The sequence below is a fragment of the Wyeomyia smithii genome, chromosome 2 (assembly GCF_029784165.1).
Source record: "Wyeomyia smithii strain HCP4-BCI-WySm-NY-G18 chromosome 2, ASM2978416v1, whole genome shotgun sequence".
Classification (NCBI taxonomy): Eukaryota; Metazoa; Arthropoda; class Insecta; order Diptera; family Culicidae; genus Wyeomyia; species Wyeomyia smithii.
In genome coordinates, this window is record NC_073695.1 from 1,497,550 (window position 1) to 1,520,769 (window position 23,220).

The 23,220-nt window shown below is 37.2% G+C and overlaps 1 protein-coding gene across 14 annotated transcripts in view; it reads left to right on the forward strand.

The window, feature by feature from the left end:
* Positions 1 to 23,220, forward strand: part of LOC129725280 (mucin-17-like) — a 147,156-nt gene that overhangs the window by 70,365 nt on the left and 53,571 nt on the right. Inside the window, exons 1-2 of one of the 14 annotated variants that reach the window (XM_055680894.1) lie at positions 5,978 to 6,129; positions 14,063 to 14,278. The exons of 12 other annotated variants lie outside the window; for them this stretch is intronic. In XM_055680894.1, the coding sequence (XP_055536869.1) occupies positions 14,182 to 14,278 (97 nt within the window). In that variant the 5' untranslated portion in view covers positions 5,978 to 6,129; positions 14,063 to 14,181. Of the gene's footprint in view, positions 1 to 5,977; positions 6,130 to 14,043; positions 14,279 to 23,220 lie in introns of those variants that run through there. One more of the 14 variants, XM_055680895.1, reaches the window with a different exon arrangement.

Consider the following 23,220-nt stretch of genomic DNA (forward strand, 5'->3'; position numbering starts at 1 on the left):
TCGTGTCGGAAGACCCGGGGCGTTTGCCCTCTTTGCCATCCCTTAAATCCGGGCCTGTCGCTTAAAGACTGCCCTGTGCGACCCCTGCTGGGATGAAAACAGGATTTGATAGGCAATCATTCAACGATACCCTGAACGACTTTTGCCGAAGGTAGCTACGGATAATTTTTGTTAGAGATGGTGGAAAATTGAAGGTACAGAGCCTGTATGCAAGCCCGTCATGCCAGACATTGTCAAACGCCCTGTCGACATCCAACAAAGCTCTGGCTGTGGACTTGGATACAGCCCTGTCACTTATGATATTGTTCAACACCCGCCCCAGCTGGTGCGTGGTGAAATGTCCCTTCGTAAGCCCAAACTGTTCTGGAAGAAAGACGTTGTTTTCCTCAGCAGCCTCCATCATGCGGTTAAGGATCAATTTTCCAAACAGTTTGCCCAGTGATGTGAGTGGGCTGATCAGACGGTAGCTTGAAGACAATGTCGGATCCTCCCCGGGTTTGCGGAACGGGTGGATCTTGGCTATCTTCCAAATGCTTAGTAGTGCGTAGGTCCGTAATCCCACTTAGCCTAATTCTACCGAGAGCGGTGAGCCGTGCGCTCTACCACTCCGTCGTGTTTGTAAACAATCACCGGTATCTCACCCTCGCGATGCGGCGACGAGTTATCGGCCCATTAAGTACCGAACCGCGGGCTTTTATTCAATTAATTGTGCTTAGGCGTCGTACACAAATTACGTAACGCATGAAGGGGGGGGGGGGTTGAGTCTGCGTTACTTATTGGTACGTAGGGGGGAGGGGGGTAGCAGAGACAGTTACGTAACTGTGATGTTTGCTCGAAATTGAAAATTTCGGAGGGGAGTCAGACTGATCAGCGTTACGTAATTTCAGGGGGGGAGTCATGTCGAACGTTACCTATCGTTAAATACGGGGGGGAGGGGGTCTGAAATCTAGATTTTTAGCGTTACATAATTTGTGTACGACGCCCTCCGGACGGCGGTTTTCGTCACCAAAGCCAAGCGGAAGACTTGGCTTCAACTGTAAGCAAGCTTTGACCTACTTTCATGCACAGCTGGAGGCTATGTCAACATACGAAGAATCCGGTAGAGAACCGCCACCTAATGTGACGGAACCCTGTAAGAAGCTATGAAGGGATGATGGCGACTCCCAGCGATGTGAAGTCGCTAATGAGCTTGTTGAGTAGGATATTCTTTACCGGAGCGGAGCGGAGGTAGCTTCACTTTCATCGCATTGGGGTTGACAAATACAGGCTCTAATATAAGCCAAATAGTACATTCCCGATTTACTAGGTCTATAATTCTGTTGACTGTGCTTGGGAAAGTAAGCATTAAGCGACCAATCAGAGGTCAAATTGCGGTTCAACAGGGCTTGGTAATTTTCAATATGTAGTGCAATAGTTCGAATAATAAAATTACAATTTTCTGCATTTGGGCGGATGCATAGAAGATTTTCCAATCGATTGCTGCAAGAACGAAGGAGATTCAGCATTTGAAATTGGATATAATTTTCACTTTTTTCCGTTTCTAGATTTTCCCTATGCCAAACTTCCTGAGAGACGTAGTCCTACTTCAACACAAAATGACATCTGAAAAATTATTCAAACCTGCAGATACTATGGAATGACATTGGCAGGGTAAATTGGACGTTTGAAATTTAATTCCAATTGAGAAAAACAAATTCCTGGATACATTAGATATTTCAAAAATTTTTGGCATTAGTATCACAGAGAGTTCGTAAGGTTCGATAGATGTTTGGTCAACGGATTAATAAAAGTTATTAACTACAACACAGCTTAACGAAACAAAAACTGTGATTATAAAATTGTTTTGGTAAATTTTATTTTTAGCAATGAATGGATTTATTTTACAATCCGATAGTGTTCAAATGAGCAACACGAAGAGTTTGGAGCACAGGATACGATGTGATACATGCAACAGATAGTGTCATTTCGAATGTACAAGTCTAACTACCAGTTTTAAATCAATGATATGCGATAACACGCAAATAACGCAAAACGCAATAACGAAAAATTCTCCCTTTGGTAACAAATTTATTACCTAGAAAGCAATAGAATTCTTTTCCAACCAAGTAAAAACACATACTGTCATGTAATTTGCACATTTTACGGGAGTACGACTATTTAAGTGCCTTCAGCAAAGTTGATCCATCAATTATTCTCCATTCTATAGAAGATACAATTTTGTGATTGATCCATCTTAAAATTGAGAAACGAATTTTGCTTTTTTCGTTTTTACATATAAAAAAAATACTTTGTTCGTCAAAGTTGTAGCACGGTCGATAAGAACAACTTTGTTAAAGACATTGCTACTAAAAATCAATTTTTTCAATATAAAATTCTCTAGTAACAATTTTTCAATGCTCTACAATGTTGTTTGCTATAAGGAAATAAACAATTTAATCAAAGAAAGTTTATTTTTATCTCTCGTATTTTTTTGGTTATTGACTAATTTACTAACAGATGTCTACAAAATCTGCATATATCTGCATACAAAACAATTCCTAAATTTGAGTATTAGTAAAACATCATTGAAACCAGATTTAGGCATTAGTCTCTCGCTGTCTCCTGCATTCTCTCTGTGCAGATATCTGTAGATAAATTAGTGCATTATTTTAATAAAAACCCTCAATAAGTAAATAAACAAAGGATATAAAAAACTTTCTTCGGTAAGCTTCTGTGTTTTATTATAGTAGACAACTTAGTAGAATATTGATATTCTCTAGAAAATTACAACAAAAAATTGAATTTAAAATAAAATGATTTCATGGGGCCTTCTAAAACAAACTTTACAATAGTTCATTTAAGTTGGCAGATAGTTGTATCACAGACAAAGTTGTTTTTTTTTCGAATGTGCTACAACTTTGCCGAACAAATTGAACCTTTATATACAAAAATTAGAAAAAGTAAGATTCGTTTCTCACTTGTAGGTAGCAAAATCCCAAATTCGCAACTTCCATGAAATGAAGAATGATTGATAAAACAACTTTGCTGATAATACTACGGCTCCAAAATCAATTTTTTGAGTAAAAAGTGATTAATGTAAACTGATGCACTATTTAAGTAAAAATCGTAAGTAATCCAAGGAATATGTGAGATAAAAATAAACTTCCTCCGAAGAAATTCTTTGTTTCGTTATAGCAAACAATATTTAAAAATGGTAGAAAATCAAAATAAAAAGTAAAATTGAGAACAATTGATTCTTAGAGATGATTATAGAAAACCCCACGAAAGTTCATTTAAATAAGCAGATAGAAGTATGATGTTATCAATAAAGCAAGTTCTTTAAAATGTGCTACAACTTTGCCGTACAAAGTTGATTTTTATATTCCAAAATGGGAAAAGTAAAATTTGTTTCTCACTGTTGAATGGATTAATCACAAAATACCAACATCTAAAACATGGAGAATAACTAGTGGAAGAACTTAACTGAAAACACTGCGGCTATAAAAATAAAAATAATTACGATCACGTTTTTGCAAAAAGTGCAAACGTTGATGGTTTTTTTCTCCGTTATTCAGTATCATCCAACTCATAAGTTTATATGTGTCCTAAGATCACGACACGATCTGTAAACTGCGATTTAGAAAAACAAACAAACATTAGCTTTCCTGAGAACGGCTGCAAGCCTTGTTGGAAATACATGCTCGTCGCTTCAAGGAAACTCATTTGGACCTGTTTGATAATACAAAATTCCCATGCCCATCTAGAAAACCCCCATTCGCATCCCCGGCAACTCTGGTTACACGGTATTACACCTTTTCATTTCCAAGTAAACAGTACTGTTTCTAATTCAACATATGAGGCTGACCGGTGAAATGTAACTAGCGTGAATGAAGGGAAAAGAAATGAACTTGATCGTTGCTTCAATACAAATGCAGCGAATGGCTCTTGGTTGTATGTTCTCCTGCAGAAACTCATACAAACGTGTAGCCGTCATATAGGTATTTTGTTACTTTTTGGTTATAACCAGCGTTGCCACTAAGTTTTGAATAAAATCTGGCAAACCGAAAATAAAAAGTCTGGCAAAAATCTGTCACACATTTTTGGATAAAATTCCTGGCAGAATTGAAAAGTGATGACCTTTTTTTTTGCTCTCACCGGGTGTAGGTAGGTAAAGGCCAGGCACGGCCAATCTCGCAGTAATGACCTTTTTGCGAGACGACGCGAATGAAATCTGGCAAATATCTGGCTCATTTACAAATATCTGGCAATTCTGAGGCTTATAGGTTTGTCTGGCTCGCAAACAGAAATCTGGCAAAATCCTGATTTATCTGGCACAATGGCAACGCTGGTTATAACTTTTTGAGTCTAATGCGCGGTCATACTCATAAGACAAAAAAGTAACAAAATGTTGCTCAAAAATAACAAAATCTTCTCCGTTTGATTAAGATGCATTAAATAAATTTTATTCAACTTTGTAGAAATATTCAATGTTGATATCTGGTATAATGCTTACATTATATCATTAAAAGGTTGACCGAACCAAACGCGTGAAATCATTTCGTCTACCATTTTGATGTCTGCATTATAGAAATGAGTATGAAAAATGTATGTGGATATTTGACTTAAAAGCTTCTTCTTAATCTTCACTATGAAACAAGAAACTGGTGGTGATAATTATCATATTTATAGAATCTTGTATATTTCGGCTATCTAACGAAATATTAGTCATTGAATTCAAGATAGTTGCATGAGAACTATTAGCATTTGAAAACTTCTATTCAGCCAACCCAAAACGTTACAGGCTCATTTGATTTTGTACAGAACGTACCCAAATATAGTGAAAAAAGACGTAAATAATAAAATGTATTGTATAGAAAAAAATTGTCTGAATAGAAAATCAAAAAACATTCCAAGAGAAAAAAAATCAAATAATTACGTACGGCAGGTGTCGTGCCAACCTTATCTATCTGGCTGAGAAAAATCATTATCTATAATATCAATAATCCCAGGCTTACACGACAAAATTATTAAAATAGATTCTGCTGCTGTCGCCGTGATTGGGGGATTTCTTGCGTTGCTGATAACAGACGATAATGACATCACCACTCGCGAGGCGGAAATACGCAGACACGCAAAATCCCTCGAGAAGTAAAATGGCAATAATAAAGAGCTGGATAACTTGACCCCGCTCATCCCCATTAGATGCCGGTTCTAGCCGAATCACGGAACCATACTGGTTTTTTTTATTCATTCGTTAGTTACTTTTTTCTCTATCTCACTTAAGTAAAAACGCGAAATAATCATTGTGTAATTAAACTCGGGGTATAACTGAAAAAAAAAAAAGAAAACTTCACACTGCACGGTGAATATAAAATACGTTTCAATTATGTATACGAAGATTAACACTGCTAACTAGTTGCTGTACCGGCAAATTGGATGACGAATCAATATCACATACATCATCATCTACTAAAAGGATTCAGGCTTATTAACCCACACACAATTTCAGCGAAATGTTATTCTATAAATCTGCATGTTTTCGGGAGGTTATAGGGAGGTGGCAGGTCAGCCCTGCCCGAAAAACAATCAACGTAAACCACGTAACAGATGCGTTTGTCACCAAATGGACAAACGATAGCATGCAACAGGTATTCACTGAAACACGTGTTGTCTGTCGGTCGATCCGACAGTCTACAAACATCGGCCCGCGTTACAATTGTTGGTTATACGCTTATTTACCTTTGAATGGTGCAGCCACAGGCTACCACCCGCTTCAACCCTTCCAGGTGGCGCACCAACGTTGGGGGTATTTTTTTTTTCGCTCCTCTATTTTGCAGCTCGTTCGTTCGCACCCGCCTGCATCGAAGGTGGTGGTGGAAGGAACGAAGGCTTCTCGTATCTCGGCTCGGCTGAGCCTCATAATCAAGCAAAAAGCTTTTCCACTGAACTACGACGCGTCGACAACTGCTACGGAAGGTCGGACGCAGCTCGCGGTTCGTCAGTTCTAAATGGTGCGCGAACGGTTTCAGGCTCAGAAAGCTCTCGTCTCACTGGATCTGTGATAGTGGAAAAAAAAAATTCACACAACAACGTCGTCGTCTCTCTTGATTGTCTCATTAAACAACGGGGCAATTAACGCAGCAGGATTCGGTCAGTGGCAAATGTTCAATGTTTTAAGTTCATGCGAATCGGCTAATTGTTCAATGGGACAGCATTCGCGAAGAGGCACGCGGAAGATTTTATCTCAAGAACAGCATTGTGTCAAAGCAAGCGATACCGGTTAAATATTTAATCGATAAGCACTGCTCCGAACTGTGAAAATGTGTTTTTATTTGGAGTGTTAATAGTAGAACCGATTGTTATTGAAAATGAAGCACCTGCGGCGTTTCTAGTAGAACAATTACGGAGCTTATCAGTGTGAAAAATTTCAACCAAGATAAAATTCCTTTTAAGTTTCGACTTTTGACAACACAGAAATAGGCGATAATTGCCTCGTTTAAAAAAAGCGATTTTGTTCATATGATGTGCTGAGTGTGCACATTTCGAATCTGGTAGAGGCTAGTTCCTCGCATGTTTATCGCGCAACATTTTTTAATTGTGGTTCTTTGGAATGATGCCAAAACAATCTGGAATCGATAGTAAATATGTGACTTAGACAGTGCAGCGAACCAGAAAAAAATATTGAAACGGTTATCAATGCCTAGAGGTGGCGTTAATTTTTGCTACCTAGTTGCGTGCCGGCCTTGATTTTATTTCCAATTCAAAGCTTAAGCATCACGGATAGCGAACATTTAGATAATATCGAGTGGGAAGTGGAAACGAAATGAAGCTAATTTACGGAAACAATTCAGTTTTATTTAACTGTTCTATCGACTTTATTCCAATTAATTGTCTAATTATTTCACTGTAGTTTCCGCAAATTGGCTTGTTCAAGGACATCTAGATTCTAACTTTGATTTAAATTTAAATTTAATTTGAATTTTTATCAAATTCTTCGGAATTTGATAATCGAATACTTATTTTGTCTTTAGCATCAACTCACTGAGAGTGGAACATTCGTAAATCATTGTTCTAAACTATATTGAACTCAATTCAACTCAGTTTAAATTCGTATTATTTACTTTACAACTTGATGCCAATTTGTCTTAAGTTTATTTCCATTGAACTTATCTGAATACTTTATTTTGATTGTAAACTGACTCAGCGTTCTCTATATTTCATTTCAATGTTTGGTCAACTTCGATTTGGCTTTCATTTTGTTTTTTTTTTTCGGATAATGAAAAACGTCCGTCTCTTTCTCTGTTAGTGATGCTAAGGTAATGATTGTACATAAATCCTGAATTCAATGGCAAAATCCATAGTTCAAACACTCAATCTGAAATCCGTAGCCCCTTATACAAGTTTTGATAAATAATTTTAGATCTGATATTTTATCTCTATTCTCTGGATAGCTAAAATCTTAATCCAAAAATGCTGGATCAATATAAATTAATAATAAGAAGCCGCATATAAGGAAATTTTAAATCTAAAATTTCAAGCCAACATTCAGCACTTTTTAAATTTATTATTTCTTCTTCTTCTGAAAAGTTGGGTTGAGAATCATCAATCCTGAATCTAGAATTATTAATCGTCAATTTTAATTCGAGATTTAGGGACCTGAAATGCAAAATAATTTATACATATTTTAAGTTACAATCGTAATCCAACCATGCTTCTAAATTGTAGGACTATAACACTGGTCGACAAAAGCGAAAAGATTATAGATTTTTACTATTTCTATTAATTTTTGTGCCCCTAGTAAGCTCGGAAGTGTGTAAAGTCTTTAGAGACTTATGCAAAAAAAGTTTTTCTATATCTATAAAAATAATCAACTTAGATTGAAAAAACATATTTTCTGCTATAACTTTTTTATTTGAATTTCCACAATAAAATTGTTTCTGAACTACTTTAAGGGATTTTTAGGAAAGACAATTCGCAATGGTGATATTGTAAATATCTCAATTATACTCAAAGCTATTGATATTTTTCACCAGAAAATGCCCTTTTCATATGTTCGTCGTTCTTTTAGGGGCAAACTTTGAAAATGTCGCTTGGTCTCAATTTAATGGCATATTTGACTTTCTATATGGTGAAATGTTTGAAAATGTGTTATATTTTATATTTGATTAAATTTAATTTGAAAACATTACAAAATTTATAAATATTTTATCTAGGGTAGGTGAACCAAACATGGCAAGTGCACCAGTTATGGTTACATCGCATAAACGTAATGGTACCAGTTATGGCACTACCCCATTTAAACTCCATAGGCCATAACTGGTTCATGCCACAACTGGTGCATTTTTTAGGTATTGCCATAACTGGTACGCTTCCTCTATTTTGCATGTAAAAAAAGATAGATTTTTTTTGTATTATTTTATTCAAACTAAAAAAATTACTTTTGATTTGATCCAAAGTGATCAAAGGTTGATCAACTGATTCAAAAGCTATAAATTCTTGAAAATAAAATACATCGAATAAAGCCGTTTTTTGTGGTCACCCTATTTCGGAGCTGGTCATCCTAATAACCCAACGAAAAAATACGGGTTTGATTATTTTCGCCAAAGATCCATATGCAATTTTGAGTACAATAGAAGCACTTTGGGTGATCAGTTTCGAGATAGAATAACCACAAAAAACGGCTCTATTCGATGTTTTCATATTCAAAAATTCATAACTTCTGAACCAGTTGTCAAATTTTCGATCTTTTTGGATCAAATTAAAGGTATTTTTTCTAGTTCTAGGAATAAATACAAAAAAAATAAATCTGTGCTTCTACATGCAAGTTATATAAAACTATCACAGTTTTTGTCATCTTTTCAAATTATATTTACTTCAATATGAAAAATCACATATTCAAAAAAAAACCCGTATATAAAGTTTAAATTGAGATCAAGAGATATTTTTTATGTTTGATCTTGAAAAGCATTAAAAGTCTTCCAAAAGCAGTTCTAATGTGAAAAAAGTTAGTGAACGCAGTAAATTACTCAAGAAACATACAGCAGCACAGGCGGTTGAACCCGGTGGATCAGGACATAGCTGGGCAACGCAGATCCGGCAAATGTGACTTGTGTAGGCGTTTTACCCACTACGAGTGATAATGATTGCAATTGCTTGCAGTCTGGTATTTTTACCTCAGGAAGGCTGCTGTTCTTGAAACAGCCTACAGCGTCCTTCAAGAGGAACGAACAGGCTTAAAAATCGCGTGAAAATAATCATCGTTTTGTAAAAAATCGTATGAAAAAGCCACGTATATAAAAACCGCATAAAAATAACCCGCGTAAAAAAGACCCCAGTGTACCTGAAATTGTCGATATCGAGAAAAAATTTTTGATGCAAATGTCTTAGAAATGCATGAAAAGTCTGGTGTTATCTCGAAAAAAGTCGACTTTCTGGTTAAAGTCCCAGATTTCCTTATCCCAAAAATTTCAGTAGCTTCCGCTTTGTATAGATCCATAACGGCGTCAGCCACGTCCTTACGGTCGCTAGGGTAAAAAAAGAAATTGTAAGGAAGGAGGTTTCACAGTCGTTGCTGTCGGAGATCGAGTTTACCTCTACATCTCCACGACCGCGACGGAATGGTAGCGTTTGGTCACCGTGGTAAGCGACGAATCGAACAATGTTGCGCGCAAAGTTAACTCATTACGAAGGCAAGTGAAAGTGTATATTGCGTAGTTGTTAGATTGATCACGATATGGACAATCAGACCGAGATCGAGTTTATTTCTAAATATCTACGACTGAGGCGAAAAGAGAGGTTTTTGTTATCATGTCTCCGTGGTGATTGACGGAAACTCACGATGTTGCGCGCGAAGCCAGCTTATTACAAAAACTAACGAATGATTCAAACACCGCGAGCGTCTGCGAATGACGCACGCAAAAATCATCTACCTCCCGAAGCAACTAAGTATCTATATCAATTTCTCTTAGCAATGCCGAATACCTTCGAGAAAGTGAACGCGGTTCTTTGAAGTGTAAACATCGCGTAGTCATTAGAATAATCACGATATTTTTTGAAATTCCTCATCCCAAAAAACTCCAAGTCCCAGAAAGTCGAATTTTTTCGATTTTTTTTGCTAGATAACCTCGACGTTTCATGCATTTCTAGACATTTATATTAAAAAAAAAATTCGATACCTGTGCTCTTCGGTATCTTTCGTAAAATTCGACCTCTTTGAGGAACGTGTTCCTAACATACGATTGACCTGAAATCTTGCATGGGTACTCTTTCCGAGAAGACGAAACTTTTGAGCCCTACTTCGAAGCGGAATTCGAAGGTCAAATTTTTTTGTCATACATTCCGTTAGCGCCAATCTCAAAAATTTTCAAAGCCCCAGAAAGTCGAATTTTTCGAAAAAAATTTTTTTGAGATAAAACCAGATCTCACCGTTTCATGCATTTCTAAGACATTTGGCATCATTTTTTTTTAAATTTGGCAATTTCATGTATTACTACCTGTGCTTTTTTTCATCGATATTTTTCGTGAAACTTTGACCGCTTTGAGGCACGCGCTCTTGTAGTCAGATTGTGCTGAAATTTTTAATGGAGGCTTTTTTCGAGAAGACAAACCTTCTGAGCACAACTTCTGAATGAAATTCGAAAATTCGTTTTGATTTGCCACCCTACTAGTCAAGTAAATGGAGCCAAATTCAGCATGTGGAAGCAGCAATTTTTTATGGTGGTTGGACATCCCTCCCTATTCAGAAAGAGAGGGCTCCCATACAAATGAAGCACAAATTTCTACATAACTTTAGAACCAACTAAGCAAATAGAACTAAATTTGAAATGTGAGGATTTTAGAGGATAAGGGAACATCCATTAATGACGTAGGTTTTTTCGGTTTTTTTGACCCCCTCCTCTCCCATCGTAACATTTCGTCACAAAGTCATGACCCCCCTCTAGGTAATTACGTAGCTTATAACGACACCCCCCCCCCCCCTAATTTTTTTGGCAAATTTTATTATCCAAAACATACCTTGAGTCATTAATGAACAAGAAAAGACAAAGAAGGAATAAAAATGACCCTAAGCAGACAAAACAGTGATAAAAAAGAACAATTAGAAAAAATCCAAATTTTTTTCTTAGTTTCATGTTTGCTACGTAGATTGGCTTGAACCCCCACCCTCCCCCTCGTCACATTTCATCACAAAACTGCAAACCCTCCCTCCCTCTCAAATGCTACGTCATTTATGTATGTTCCCTAAGGGGAGGAGGATTTAAGAGGATTCTATGATGCTTTGGCCCCACTTCCTACTCTGGTACGGAGAGATGGGGTCCCACACATATTTCAACTAATTTTTCCGGAAAACAGTTCGAAATGATCAAGATGATGCACAGAAGCCGAAAATCGACCCCAGGACCATTTTGATGACTGAATACCTTTAATCTACCCAAAACTCCATTTTGAATTCTAACATGCCGTCTTCCGGTGTCTTTAAAGTAGCCAAAAATGGGCGAATATCGCATGCGGAAATATCACTGCTATTGATTCTTTTTCGAAAGTATGTAGCAGAAATTATTAAAAACCTTTTAGTTTTTTTTACGCGAATTTCGGAATTTCATGCGGGTTTTTACGTGAATTTTGGAATTTACGCGGTTTTCATGCGGCGTAACAAAATACTAAATACTAATAATGTATGTGGAATCACTGGAGAGTTCCCATGCTTTCAATGTTTAAAATTAATTAAATAGAAAAAAAGGGCCGGGACGACGTATGTCGGGTCAGCTATTTCCCTGTTGTGATATGATGTGATTCCTAGTTTCGTAGTCCGTCATTTTGACCTCAAATCCTAAACACGAACGTTCAAATACTTAATTCATATCCGTCAATGGCTTCTGCTTTGTATTTCTATAGATTTTTAGGCTTGATACTCAACATTTTAGATCTGATACGGATTTCTGAGTTAGTGTTTGAATCATTGATTAAAATCTACGTTTTCCACAATTCAAAGCCCAACATCCAGAATTCAAAAAACAAACCTCGGCAATGAAATTCCGGAATCGCACACCCTGAATGCTCATAAATTATCAGCATATTGTAGTGTTCAAAAATTGAATGATTGTAGATCCAAAAGCTCTTAATTCGTGAATTTATAACCTTGAATCATTACTGCCAATTTATATTATGAAAGTTCTCTCAAGATGAGGCTGTAACCAGGGCCGGATTTGGGTGATAGGGGACCCGGGGCAGATATTCGTCGGTGGGCCCTCTTTTTTAAAACATTGGGTTATTGTGAAATGGAAAGTGATGAGCAAAAAAAGGGTCATCTCATTGGCTTCCCGTCTATTTTCTCTGGCATAGGATTAGGGGGGCCATCGAGTCGAGGGGCCCGAGGCATTTGCCCCCTTTGCCCTCTCAAATTCGGGCCTTGCTGTAACCCAAATTTCAATTCACAAATTTAGAACCGCTGAACCTAAATCATTGATTCCAAGTTCAGAATTCAAACTTCTATATCGTAAATCTTAACCTCAACACCAAAATGCATGTTACTTTTATTTTGTCAGAAAAATCCAGAAAAATCTAAATCTAGGAACTCTGGAATGCCAGTATCTTGGACATTTTTCAATTATTCATCAATGTCGTTTCTAATTCCTTGCTAATTCCAACTACTAAACTCTAAATAATGAAAATTACACAAAGTTTAAAACCAAACCCCAATCGCATATTTCAAATCCTAACTCAATAATGCATTATTCAAAGTCACATATAAAATGGTTCATTTTCGATCATTTTTGATTTTTTTACCATGTCAAAAATCCTCTGGCAAAGTTATTTTCCATGCTGGTGATTTAAAAAAAATTAAATCTCAATTGGCGTTTTGAACATAAAAAAATAAGTGCCACAATTTTTATAGGATCCAAAATCAGTATCCTATCGATTTTTTGAAGTAGAATACTTCTCTCAGGAAGTTCGGCTACATAGGGATGTGAAATGAAAATCTAAACCTGAAAAAAGTGAGAAATATGTCCAATTTCAAATGCTAATAAATCGGTTAGTTTTCAATGGATTTCCTTCGTTTTTGCAGCAATCGATTAGAAAATCTTCTAAGATTCCTACCAAATGCATGAAATTGCAATTTTATTATTCGAACTATTGTACTATTGAAAATTCTTAAGCCTTGTCAAAACACAAAATTCGTCCTCTGATTGGTCGTTATACGATTGCTTTCTCAAGCACGGTCGGCAGAGTTATGGACCTAGTAAATTGGAAATGCATCATTTGGCCTATATAAGAGCTTCATCAGATAATAAACAGACATTTCATCGGATATTAGATTGAACAACTGAAATTTGAAGAACACAAATGAATATTTGAAGAGTTAATATTTTCTCGTTTTGCGCTATAATCCAAAGTTAATTATCTTCATCTACATGCATACTCTGACTATTATTACGTGTTTGCGTCGCTTAGTGTTTGGCTACGGTCATGCAGAACGCAAATAACGGCGCGATGCGATTCGGCAAGACGAAATGTGTTGAAACGTATTGCTCTACTTCGCCTTAAAAAGAGCTGTACATTTCACCACGGTAAGGCGAATCGCATCGCGCCGTCATTCGCGTTCTGCATAACCGTAGCCTTTGTTCCATTCCCGTTTGATGATGTCGTATTAAATGTGCATATTACAATTCGGCAGCTTTTCAGTTTCTCATTTGCACAAAATTTAAAAATTTTCAATGAACTTCATTCAAAATATCAAACAAAAAGAAACTACAAAACTGCCAATGAACGGTAAACGTTTATTTACTAGAAAAAATGACTGACACGCAAACAGCCGGGTTATCTTTCTTGTATAAGTATTCTACTTCAACCTTGCGGTCGTGGCTTTGCATACAACCTTCCTGTGATTTTTTTATCTCACGCTTTATAAAATACGTTGACACAGAAGAGGCCACCTGCACGCTAACACGTGCCAGAGGTAACAATTTTATACAGCAGATCCTTCGAATAAAAGGAAACCCCTTACCGGGTGGTGAAACGTGCGAAAAACGCTACTCGAAGTTTTCTAATCAGGCCCTTAAACCTAAGTTTCTTTCGTGTCGAATAGAGTGCCATAAGCGTCCAGCATAAGTGCGAGTGTTTCGTGTACCGGAAAAGCCGAACAGTAGTGGAAGAGTGAAAATAGGAAAAGCTTTAAGAAAATCAGCACAGCAAAAAGCATAAAAAATGATCGTGGAAATTACCTGGTGTAGCTTTGCCTCCTGGTATCTGGCAACAGCCATCGGGGCCTATTTGATGGCACACCTGATCCAGGTTGTTTTCGGTAAGTGCGTAACCAAAGTCAATCGACCTTTTACGAGGAATCATAAACTTAACGGGGGTTGTAAAATTGGGTGATTTTTATATGACATTGCATCAACGGAACCGTACGAAAGATAATCAAATTTTTACTATCGAAGTTTACGGATGGAAGGTTACAGGAAACAAATTTAATAAAAATCGTCACAAGTGCATATTTTTTAAATGATTTTAAATTGATAACATAACATTATATAATCCTTCAACTGCTCAAAGAGAAGACAGTTTGACACTATCTTTCGGCTGATTTGGCACCGGCAAAACGGTCATTTGCAACCATAAAACAAGTTATGATGGTGTCATCGTAGATTCGAAATTTCAGGTTCATGCCGCCGCCGAATGGCGATCAGATAGCGGATTAACGAGTTACCACGAGACCGGTTTTAAAGTCTCGCATCACTGCCTGCACATGAAAACACGTGGAGTGACAACAGTAGTAGTAGTAATTAAATAAGCTTTTCATCTTATTACATGCTACACACGCGGGATAGGGCCAAAGAGGTGAGAAAGGAAATTAGTCTGCTGGTGATTCCTTCGACAGCCGACCCACATCATCAGTAAAAACGAACTGGGGCCGTACCGGATGATTATGGTACCCGCAAGACAGGTTGCATGCACAGTTTGCACCTTTCGATTTCGGCTTGACGAAAAATGAAAGGAAAGAAGCGAAGCCCTGCCTGTTGCTGTTATTAGTGATGATGATGACGATGATGAGCTATATGGAGTAAATAGTTGGCTCGTTATTTTTTTTTACTTTCTTCTATTTATAATTTTCCCACCCACGAATGAGCCACTCACTAGAGCTGCCTTGATCTGAACTCGTAAAACCAGTGATTTCCTCAAGTACCTTTCCTGCCAAAAAGGTTAAGAAGCTGCCCTTAACCGTTGCTAATTATTTCCCCTTTTATCTGGCGTCAACCTGCTTCGGCACTGGCGGCAGGCAACAGCACAACTTGCCGACCTTGTTTCTCGTGTTCACCGGGTCAGTCAGTAGTGTCTCACTCGATGTCTCACCCTTGCCTGACGAGGCTGTTATCATACCGCCACCAGTTCGTGCTTCCATGTTTGGCAAAATATCAATTACGACATCGGAATGGTGTTGTGAATGAGTTTGTGTGTGAACGGTTGACATTGCTGGGGAGATTGTATGATTGCACCGGAGTGGCCGGCAAAGAGCCTATTATAGATTATGATTTCGATTAGCATTAGCCAAAATTTGTAAAGGTATCGATAATTGGGTATCGATAAATTTTTTTCGGTCGTATCGATACCAGGCTGACATTGACGGCAGAGCATCGATACCAGCTGTATCGATACTCTACCTTCAGAGATGCCAGATGTTTTTGAAAAATGTATGCAACTACTCGAAAAACTGACAAATCTGCTTAGTTCACGCAGGCAGAAGTCTGCAAAAATTTGCACAGATGTTGAGAAAGTCTGCGCAATTATAGAGTCTCTGACAAAAATCTGCAGAAACTATGGAAAAATGTAATTATCTGCATCCATAAAAAATCTGCACACCGACTCTAAAAATCTGCGTTTTGAAGACTAATTTGCACATTTTGTATCCCTGCGGTCAATAGTCCTAATGAACACACAAATCAGTGCAATAGCATAGGCGCGTCTGCGGCCTAATTTGATATATAGGGCAGCACGAAAAATCTGGCTTCTTATTCTTTATCGTCGGCCTTTTTCAAAAACTTGGCACTTCTGACTTTGCTCTGCACAGATAGTATTATGAAATGCGGGAGAGAATTTTTCTCGCAAGAGACAAGAAACAGCCTTACACGCTGCTTTATTTGACCTCTAATTTTTAGGATCTACTCAGTTTGGTATTCTTATGCAAAATGTCAAAAAGTGAGTTATCGGGTACTGGATAATTGAGTAACATTTACCCAAATTTTCATAATTACCATGTTTACTCAGTTTTGAGTTATTATCCATGATGTTTACTCACCCCTGAGGATTTTCTGCTGTGCGTACTGTACAAAAACATGAGCCACAGTTCACGGGCAACTGTGAACCGGTTGGTTGCCGCATTATATAAAGACACGTGAATGATTTAAAACTTTTATAATGTTTCGATGAAAAATAAATCTATGATTTTGATTGTTCTGAATTTATTTTATTTATTGAGTCAGATTTACAAAAACCAGAAATCATCAAATCTCCAAATTTAGGCAAACTGGGTAACTTGTACTCATTTTCGTTAATTCCTGGTTTGCATAAACAGAGTAGATTCTTATCAGTTTTTGACGTATGACGCCCTTACTCAGAAGTGAGTAACCGTAAAAGTACTCAAATTAGGGTACCTCCACTTTTTTCAAAAATGGGTCATATCTAACTCACTTCAGAGTAACACAGCGGTTCTCAACCTGGGGTACGCGTACCCCCAGGGGTACTCGAAAGCCTTCAGGGGGTACGCGAAAGAAAAATCAGTAATGGCGGAAAAAGCAATTTTTCTTTGTAATACCTTATTTGTTGTTCAATCGTGCTCTTAAAACATGACTGTAGAAATCAAACAAACTATAGTTCAATTTTAAACCTAAAATAGAAAACCAGAACATGACCTACCACTACCCTCTCGCACTCTGCGAAAGGGTACCAAGCCAGGGGGTACAATCGATACGAGAAATGTCGCCAAGGGGTACGCGGACAAAAAAAGGTTGAGAACCGCTGGAGTAACAAATAATGATCGTGATAGAAATGCGCGGGTATATTCAAACAAAAAGAGCGCAAATAAAACTTTTGTACTGTATGTAGAAGACATTAACGCGATAGGTCGTATCCGCGCACTTCTTCAAGGATTTTGCGTTAGACAATTTGTAGCAATCAACAATATTTAGCGATTTTATAGTTTCCCTTCAGTATTAAAAAAATATCAAGGCGAAAGTATCGATCCAGCTTGATATCGAAGTCGTCTGCATCGATAAAATAACGATATTTAGGCCTCGAGGTATCGAAACCGAGAGTATCGATACGATATCGGCCAATGCTAATTTCGATAAATGCACACTTCAAATGTCGCCGCAGGTAATCAAATTGCGTTATGTAAAGTTAAGCAAACGGCAAAGGAGTATTCTTTATCAGTGTTTTTGGTGCCATCGAATAGATAAAATATCCTTCTCAAGCAAGTTTCAGCCTCTTATGTTTGTCTTAATAGTCGCACAGCACCGCTTTCGACACAAGTTAAAGCAGAACTTCATGGTTACAAATTCCAACAGGAGACGATAATATTTCAGTTTAGTTAACCATGCTATAGAGTGCCTCCAGTACCTACCTATTTACTCATTCACTGGTTCGCACATTTATTCCCTTTACATTCGAAATTATCCTAGAGCAACCAAAAATTATCAAAAAATCATTGGCAAAATTTCACAAAAAACAGAACAATCAAAAATAGTTTAAATTAACAGGAGTTTAAAGGCATTTCATTTAGACTGCGGAACAAATGAATAAGTTCTATCTCTTTGTTTGATTTTTGGAAATATTTTAGGTAGTCAAAATAAAGGTTTTTTGTTATAAAATCAGAAAAAATATAAGAATTTTTTTCCGTCAGTCATCGGAGGAAATCGCGAACTTTCTCTGGAATTCGCGCCATCATTTATTACATACACCTTGGCCACCTAAGTGGCTAGCTCCAATTTCATCGCCATCTGTGCAGCATACCGCGTCACCGTTCTAGTCTTTTAATTTTCCTCTTGATTATTTCCCAGTACTTTCCTATTAGGCGAAATTAGGGGCAACTGGGTGAGTTGATATTCTTTGTGATAGAATCCACGTTGTTGTCACGGTACCATTAATCTACCTCCCGGCGAGAGTCCTGGGATAACCTTTATTGCGCTCAATACCTTGAAGTTCAGTTGGTCTCGAGGTACGATGTGGGTCTAACAAGCCAATCGTCGTAGGTTCGAGTCCCGGCTCGGGAGAGACTGTTAGTGTCAGTAGGATCGTAGGGCTAGCCCCGCAATTGTCCTGTACACTAACAGTCAGCTGCGAAGGCAAAAAGTCGAGTTCCGAATCGGAATGTAGCACCAAGGCTTTGCTTTTTTACCTAGAAGTTCAGTAGCCAATTGTATGTTCCACTACGACGCTTGCTCTGATCCTTCCGGGTCATGGAACTCCGTTCTCGAAAAAGTTTGAAACGTCGCGTCGGGTTCTCGACGCGAGTGTGCAGAATTATTATTCTTCTTTCGTCTTTCATTCAGCACAAGTTTCTTCTGCCCTTTTTTATTTCACTCACTTTCTCACTGCCCTTTTTTTATTTCACTCACTTACTACTCACACACATCATTTACGCACTCTCTCGCATGCTCTTTTACTCACTGACAAAAGCAGCCAAAATACTATCGAAAATCATTAAAAAACTATTGCAAACGCTACAAAGTCGACAAAAAAAAACTACAAATAGACGAAAAATTGACATCACAAAAAAATCAAGCCAGGAAACTAACAGAAAACTTCCAGCAGTATTTCGAGTTATCAAACATTAAAATGGTTAATTTGGGATTAAATTACCATCTTTAATGTACAACTGTTCAATAGCTTCTATTTTTTTTTTGTAAAGATCGATAAGGCGTCGTACACAAATTACGTAACGCTGAAAACCTAGACTTCACCCCCCCCCCTATGTAACGATAAGTAACGTTCGATATGACTCCCCCCCCCCTAAAATTACGTAACGCTGGACAACCTGTCTCCCCCCCCCAAACTTGCAATTTTGAGCAAACATCACTCACAGTTACGTAACGATCTCAACTACTCCCCCTCCCCCCTATGTAACAATAAGTAAAGCAGACTTAACCCCCCTCCCCCCCTTCATGCGTTACGTAATTTGTGTACGACGCCTAACGGCGCCGGCTACATTCGTTATCGCCAGCGACCGAGTTTACCTCTGCAACTCGAACGACTGTGACGGAAAGGAAAGTACTTTGTTACTGTGGTATATGACAGATTTTTATACTTTTACGCTTCCTGCTACGATTGACTTTACTGCCCTTTTTTACCGAGCCTCGATAGTTTTTCCTGCCAAGTATCGGCAGTCATAGGGTGTTGTATCACGACCGGAACAGTCCGAAAATACACCCATGTAGATGTGCTTGATATAATGATGAATTTCACGTACAATTCATGAAAAAGGTTTTGCTAGAAAAATCGTTTTCCTTAAGAATGTCCAAATATTCAAAAAGGTCAATTTAGTAATTGACTGTTCTAAAAAAAACTCGAATTTTAAATGGATCGGAAATGAATCAACGTACGATCATGATCAAATTCACATCGGATTTGCCTGTGCTGCTTCCATGCATGAAAATGAGACCATAATTTCCACGGGAACAGTTGAATGATTGATGAAAAGGCCAATTACGTGAAATCATATTTCACAAGATGCGAGAGAAATCTCAAAATAAACCCCTCACGGTGAGACGAAGTCCTATGTCAAAAACGGATTTATTCGATACATATTAAAATTAGGATCAACCTCATTTTTGATAATTTTTCAAAGAGCGCTTTATAATATATAACAACTTTGAAGAATTTGTTTTTTATAGAATATTGCTATCGAACTCTAGATCCAAATTCCCCCATATATTCAGTTTCTTGACTATTGTGCTCAATGGCGCTTCTTAGCACCCCAAAATAATTTAATTGTAAAGCAGTTAAAATTTGTCTGTTTGCCACTCGCCTTAACATTGCGGACCAATGTAAAACTCCATTTTATTTACAGCACTACAAACGGATAAGTTTAGAACGAAAATGACGGTCTGCCAATTTTATGACAATTTGTTCGTTATTCGTTTTGTAAAAGGAGTGCGACCCAATCACGGGTGTTGTATTTTCCTCCTATGCACCTCGTTTCTTGAAAGTAAAATCACCACTAATTGAAAACCTGTTGTCGTCCTGAAAAGGACGGTTAATTTTATATTTTACGAAGCAACATGCCTATATGACAGTGCATCCCACATAGACCGGCGATTCAGAATCTAACGCTGTGTAAGATGATCTACGCTAGTGCGCGGTCTTTCGGTTTCCTATGATGGTCCGGCCGCTATGAAAAACTGAAAAAATTTGTGCATGCAAGGTTTTATACGTGGCTACTGAGAGTTACCCTTCCGGATGGCCTATTGTTGTGTACTCGAGCGCGCAAACAACAACAAGAAAGGTAATGGTTGATTAGTTTGATTGAGACTGACACTGGTTTTGTTTTCAGCTTTGATTTCAATAGTAGTGTGAACAATTTTCGTGACGCTCTCGATGTTTTCAGTATTTAATAGGCACCCCTAAGTTGCCGTAAAACGCAATTTTACTTAAAAAACTGTCTTTCTTGATTGTTTTTTAGTTTTTACCGCTTAGTTACTTACAAATTGATCTAAGAAATATCATCAAAAATGTTCGAAAATTATAACGAAACTCAGCAATCCTAAAAAATTTTTGAAGTCTAAAAAATTGGTAAAAAATCGACGGAAAATAGTCTTTTTCTAGATTGATAAAATTGAATATAAAATAAGAACGTCATCAGAATGATTTGAAATTTTTATTTTATTTTCAACCATCAGAAAAAATCCCATTTTTTTCTCTCATTTTTCTCTCTTCTCTCTCTCTTATCTCTTTCTCTCTCTCTTTTTTCTTTTCCGCCCACTCTCCTCTCTCTTCTCTTTCTCTGTTTCTTCCTCTTTTTTCTCTCTCATTTTTATTCTCTTCTCTCTCTCTCTCTCTTATCTCTCTTTTTGTCCTTCTTTCTTTTTCTCCTACTTTTTTCTCTTGCTCTCTGTTTCTTTCTATTTCTTTCTTTTACTCTTTCTCGCTCTCTCTCTCTATTTCTGGGCGTTTTTTGCTAATTACCGTAAAACGGGGCTCCACTTATTTCTCTCCCTTTCTCTCTCTCTTCTTTCTCTACTCTCGCTGTATCTTTCTCTATGTTTTCCCTTTTCTTTCTATCTCTCTTTCCTTTTCTTTCCTTATCTTTCTCTCTCTTTCTCTCTCTGTCTATCTCTTCTCACACTCTCTTCTATTTCTCTCTCTTTTTTCTCTTTCTCTCTCCTTTTACTCTCCCTTTCTCTTTTCTTCTCTTTCTCTCTCTCTCTATCTCTATCTCTATCTCTATATCTACTATCTCTATCTCTATCTCTATCTCTATCTCTATCTCTATCACTATCTCTATCACTATCTCTATCTCTATCTCTATCTCTATCTCTATCTCTATCTCTATCTCTATCTCTATCTCTATCACTATCTCTATCACTATCTCTATCTCTATCCCTATCTCTATCTCTATCTCTATCTTTATCTCTATCTCTATCTCTATCTCTATCTCTATCTCTATCTCTATCTCTATCTCTATCTCTATCTCTATCTCTATCTCTATCTCTATCTCTATCTCTATCTCTATCTCTATCTCTATCTCTATCTCTATCTCTATCTCTATCTCTATCTCTTTCTCTTTCTCTTTCTCTTTCTCTTTCTCTTTCTCTTTCTCTTTCTCTTTCTCTTTCTCTATCTCTATCTCTATCTCTATCTCTATCTCTATCTCTATCTCTATCACTATCTCTATCACTATCTCTATCTCTATCTCTATCTCTATCTCTATCTCTATCTCTATCTCTATCTCTATCTCTATCACTATCTCTATCACTATCTCTATCTCTATCCCTATCTCTATCTCTATCTCTATCTTATCTCTATCTCTATCTCTATCTCTATCTCTATCTCTATCTCTATCTCTATCTCTATCTCTATCTCTATCTCTATCTCTATCTCTTTCTCTTTCTCTTTCTCTTCTCTTCTCTATCTCTATCTCTATCTCTATCTCTATCTCTATCTCTATCTCTATCTCTATCTCTATCTCTATCTCTATCTCTATCTCTATCTCTCTATCTCTATCTCTATCTCTATCTCTATCTCTATCTCTATCTCTATCTCTATCTCTATCTCTATCTCTATCTCTATCTCTATCTCTATCTCTATCTCTATCTCTATCTCTATCTCTATCTCTATCTCTATCTCTATCTCTATCTCTATCTCTATCTCTATCTCTATCTCTATCTCTATCTCTATCTCTATCTCTATCTCTATCTCTATCTCTATCTCTATCTCTATCTCTATCTCTATCTCTATCTCTATCTCTATCTCTATCTCTATCTCTATCTCTATCTCTATCTCTATCTCTATCTCTATCTCTATCTCTATCTCTATCTCTATCTCTATCTCTATCTCTATCTCTATCTCTATCTCTATCTCTATCTCTATCTCTATCTCTATCTCTATCTCTATCTCTATCTCTATCTCTATCTCTATCTCTATCTCTATCTCTATCTCTATCTCTATCTCTATCTCTATCTCTATCTCTATCTCTATCTCTATCTCTATCTCTATCTCTATCTCTATCTCTATCTCTATCTCTCTATCTCTATCTCTTTCTCTTTCTCTTTCTCTTTCTCTTTCTCTATCTCTATCTCTATCTCTATCTCTATCTCTATCTCTATCTCTATCTCTATCTCTATCTCTATCTCTATCTCTATCTCTATCTCTATCTCTATCTCTATCTCTATCTCTATCTCTATCTCTATCTCTATCTCTCTATCTCTATCTCTATCTCTATCTCTATCTCTATCTCTATCTCTATCTCTATCTCTATCTCTATCTCTATCTCTATCTCTATCTCTATCTCTATCTCTATCTCTATCTCTATCTCTATCTCTATCTCTATCTCTATCTCTATCTCTATCTCTATCTCTATCTCTATCTCTATCTCTATCTCTATCTCTATCTCTATCTCTATCTCTATCTCTATCTCTATCTCTATCTCTATCTCTATCTCTATCTCTATCTCTATCTCTATCTCTATCTCTATCTCTATCTCTATCTCTATCTCTATCTCTATCTCTATCTCTAATCTCTATCTCTATCTCT